Source organism: Diachasma alloeum, unplaced genomic scaffold (genome assembly GCF_001412515.2).
Source record: "Diachasma alloeum isolate Michigan unplaced genomic scaffold, Dall2.0 Dall_scaffold_00696, whole genome shotgun sequence".
Lineage (NCBI taxonomy): Eukaryota > Metazoa > Arthropoda > Insecta > Hymenoptera > Braconidae > Diachasma > Diachasma alloeum.
In genome coordinates this window covers 217135-221813 of record NW_021680828.1, presented here as the reverse complement: position 1 = coordinate 221813, position 4679 = coordinate 217135, and the positions used below count along the sequence as shown (strand labels likewise).

Here is a 4679-nt window from a genome sequence, read left to right as displayed (position 1 = left end):
ATAGCCCACGTGGCCCTCGTTATCCTTGTGACCCTCGTGAAATCTGACTTTCCCCTCGTGGCCCTCGTTATCCTTGTGACCCTCGTGAAATCTGACTTTCGCCTCGTGGCCCTCGTGGGCCTTGTGAGCTTCGTGAAATCTGACTTTCGTCTCGTGGACCTCGTTGCCTTTGTGATCCTCATAAAATTTGACTTTTTTGTCATGGCCCTCACTGCCCTCGTGACCCTCGTGAAATTTGATTTTCGCCTCGTGGCCCTCATGGAATTTGACATTCCCCTCGTGATTCTTGTGGACGTCGAGGAATTTTTACATTCCCCTCGTGGCCCTCGTTGCCCTTGTGAAATTTGACTTTCGCCTCGTGGCCCTCGTGCAATTTGACATTCCCCTCGTGATTCTTGTGGGCGTCGAGGAATTTTTACATTCCCCTCGTGGCCCTCGTTGCCCTTGTGACCCTCATGAAATCTGACTTTCGTCTCGTGGCCCTCATGAAATCGGACTTTTGCCTCGTGGCCCTCATGGAATTGGACGTTCACCTCGTGGAATTTGACATTTCCCTCTTGGCCATCGTGGCCATCGAGGAATTTAACATTCCCCTCGTGGATTTCGTTGCCCTTGTTACCTTCATGAAATCTGACTTTCGCCTCGTGACCCTCATTGCCTTCGTGAGAGTCATAAAATTTGACTTTCCCTCCGTGGCCCTGGTTGCCCTTGTGGAACTCATAAAATGTGAGTTCTGCTTCGTGGCCCTTATAGCCCACGTGGGCCTCATGAAAATTGACTTTCGCGTGAAACTTGACTCATGAAGTCTAACTTTCATTTCGTGGCCCTCATTGCCCTCAAATTGAAATTAAATTCAAATACAATTTTGTGGTTGAGTCTCCGCCAAATTGCCGACAAATTTGCGGCCGATTGTTTTCTGGGATTGTCTTTAAGAAATTGTTTCAATTTTACGATGAAACCAGAATTAATACAAAAATATTGGACGATAATTCGCAATGGTCATTTACATATCATTTATCAGTTTTTCATGCAAAACTGAATAGATGCCTAAAAAATACACCATACTGTGCTTATTTTCCTTTATTTATTTTTTTTTCTCCATGATGAAGAATCAATGAAAAGCTTAAAAATAGATGAATGCTTTTAGGAATTTTAGGGGAATCTTGCATCTGCAGAACCGTTAGATTCGTTCATGTATTTTTTTGGAGAATTGAAACTGTAGTTTGATTGGAATAATTAATAAATGTAAAGCACATACTTTTGAGAATTGTCACAAATAATAACAAATAATTAATGGCTGTTTGGAATAAATAATATATAACTGTCCGGCACCCGCAATATTGTCATAAAATTATCCACACGGATAATTTTGTGTCATAAAATTCAGTTTTCGGCACAGAGAAATGCCATATTTCATCGTTTATGGTACGTAATTAACTAACATGGATACATTTTTAGAGTAAGAAAAAGTCTAGAATGGGAACTCTCACTCAATTTTTACACGAAGGGTTCTTCTTCAGTGATGACGTCATTCGACTTTCGTTCCAAGGTTTCGTTCCGGGTGGTAACGTTACCGGACTTTCGGTACAGGGTTTCGTTTCAGGCAGTAACGTTACCGGACTTTCGGTACAGAGTTTCGTTCCAGGCGGTAACGTTACTGGACTTTCGGTACAGGGTTTCGTTCCTGGCGGTAACGTTACTCGAGTTTTGTTCCAGGTTTAGTTTCGTTCCCCACTGCGTTCCTTGGAACGAAACGGAAAAACCGCAGTTTCGTTTCGTTCCAGAGTTTCGTTCCAAGTCCCTGAGTTCTTACACGCAGAACCCGCATTTTGAGCCGTCGTTCGAGATGAACCACCTCCGCGATCTATTTCATTTTCAATGGGTTATCTTTCGAAATTTGCCAAAAAAAATGAAGTGAGCGAGAGAAAATAAGAGATTTTGACTTCTCATAAATTGAAATCAACTGGATCAAACTCGAGTTATTGAACTGAAATAAAAGAACCAAAAAAAATCCTATCTAAAATTTTGATTTTAAAATATATCTGAAAATATACATATGTATAAAATGTACATAGGGGTATGTAATAGAAAATAGAGTTTGATAAGAGGTATAAATGTTATAAATGTATATACATATAAAATCCCAACGGTCTTGAACGTTGCCTGAATTGTAGCGTCCCCTGAATTTCTACTCTCTTCTGTTTTTCTCAATATGGAATAAAAAGTATATATTGAAAATATGTATAAATATTCTCACCCTCACCTTAAGCTTCAACGACCTAGCATTCCCGATTTTCCGGAGATGTTGCGAGGATGTGGAAAAAAGGCAAAAAAGCCTTAAAATATGATTGTGAAATTATGGGGCAGGAGGGAATGGCAGGATATGCATATTTGTATGTCTAATGCTACATGTCCAAAAGCCTTCTTGAGTCAGGAGTATGTTCATTTCTAATGAACCATTAATTATAAATAAGCAATTAATTTGAAATAATTCAATGAATGATAATAGTGGGAGGTCAGAGTAAATTCGACAGCATTTCTTTTTGAAAGTTTCTCCCCATTTTTTTCCAAGAATTTCTTCAGGATGCCTTCAGAAATTTTTTTTGGAAATTTCTCCAGAATTTATTCTCCCGAATTGCTGCAGAACTTCTCCAGAATGTCTTCTCGAGAATTTCTCCAAAATTGCTTCGTGCGGGTTTCTCCCAAATTTTTCGTGAAAAAATTTTCCTGAATTTTTTTTTCAGAATTTCCTCCAGAATTCCTTCCTGACAATTCTTAATCGAGATTTTTTCTTGGACAATTCCCCCAGAATTTCTTTGCGAGAATTTTTATACAATTTCTCCTCCAGATTTTTTCGATAATTTCTTCTCGAAAATTTCTCCACGATTCCTCGCGAATTTTTCCAGTATTCCTGCCGAATATCTCAAGAATTCCTCCTAAAAAAAAGTTCGCCAGTTTCTTTTCGCGAAATTATACGGAACTTCTTCTCAAGAATTTCTCCGAGATTCCTGGAGAATATCTCCAAGATTCCTCCGGAATTTTCTCTTCAGGATTCCCACAGAATACCTCGAGAATTTTTCCTCGAGAATTTTTTTTTGGGAATTTTTCCAGAGTTTCTCTCCTAGAATCTCTTTAAATTTTTATCCCCAATGAGTTTACCACAATTCCTAGATTCTCTTGATTTCAGACTTTGTGGAGAAATTCTCTGGAATTTTTTATCGTGAATTTCTCCAAAATGTCTTATCAAAAAATCCTCCTGAATCTCTTTTTAAGATTTTCTTCATAATTCTCTCTAGAAAATTCTCTCTCCAGAATTTCTCTTGTAAAATTTTGCCAGAATTGCTTCTTAAGAAGTACCGGAATTTTTTCTGAAAAATACCCCCTGTATTGCTTTTCAAGAAATTCTTCATAATTTCTTCTCGCGAGTTTCATCAAAATTCATTCTGGCAAATTCGCAAAAATTCCTCCGAAATTTCTTTTCGATAATTTTTCCTGTTTTCTTCCGGAATTTCTTTTTGATAATTCATCACGGAATTGCTCCGGAATTTCATTCTGAGAATACCTTTTTTTAAAATAATTTTTCCAAAATTTCTTCTCATGAATTTATCCACGATTTCTTCTCGCGAGATTCATCAAAATTTCCGGAGTAATTTTTTAGAAATAAATTTGCAGAAACTCACAAGAAGAAATTCTGAAGAAATTGTCGGAACGAAATTCCGGAAGAATTCTTCAAAAGGAATTTTCAAGAAACTCACAAGAAGAAATTCTGGAGAAATTTTGGAGAAATTCTGAAGAAATTTTTCAGAAGAAATTTTGGATAAATTCTGAAAAAGAAATTCTGGCGAATTTATTGAGGAAAAATTCTCGAGATATTCTGGCGGAATACTGGGGAAAATTCCCGAGGAATCGTGGAGAAATTTTTGAGAAGAAATTATAAGAAAGTTTTCAGGGAGTAATTGTAGGAAAGTTTTCAAGGAGTAATTGTAGGAAAGTTTTCAAGAAATAATTGTCTGAAAATTCTCGAGAAGAAATTGTAGAAGAATTCTAGTGAAGAAATCCTAAAGGAATTCTTGAGAAAAAATTCTACAGGAATCCTTGAGGAGAAATTCTGGGGAAACTCTTGANTGAGAAATTCTGGGGAAACTCTTTAGAAGAAAACCTAGAGGAATTCTCAAAGAGAAACTCTGAAAGAATTTTCGAAGGGAAATTCTCGATTAAAAATTCTGGAGAGGGTATTCTGAAGAGAATCAAAAAAAAAATTCCGCAAAAAGTTTTGCGGAAAAATTCTGGAGAAGCTCGTAAGAAGAAATTCTGGAGAAACTCGCATGCAGACATTCTCGAGAAGTTCTGCAGGAATCCGGGAAAATAAATTCCGGTAAAATTCTCAAAAAAAAAACTTTGGAAAAAATCTGTAATGATTTTTCTTTGGCCTCAACAAATACTCAATAAACCCTAACCCAGAAGTCTCGATTATCCAAACACGGCCAACTCATTACCTTCGTTCTCGTAATCCGACAAGTCTGAAACGCCAAAAACCCTAACGCTAAAACTGGACTCCGGGAACAATCAGCTGCTCATTCAATCCTTACTTCGTGTATTTAGGGCGCTAGCCGATTTTTAGCAACGCGAAATCGACAAACCGCAAACGGAACCGTATTTTCTTAAAACTAAATACTGAT

General features: G+C 37.4%; 1 protein-coding gene across 1 annotated transcript in view; it reads right to left on the bottom strand.

The window, feature by feature from the left end:
* LOC107044241 (sex-determining region Y protein-like) overlaps positions 1–1828 on the bottom strand; it is a 2377-nt gene extending 549 nt beyond the window's left edge. The window contains exons 1-3 of the mRNA XM_029126549.1: positions 1814–1828; positions 420–746; positions 97–225 (exon numbers count right to left, since the gene is read on the bottom strand). Of these exons, the coding sequence (XP_028982382.1) occupies positions 97–225; positions 420–746; positions 1814–1828 (471 nt within the window). The remainder of the gene's footprint in view (positions 1–96; positions 226–419; positions 747–1813) is intronic.
* Positions 1829–4679: the final 2851 nt, after the last annotated feature.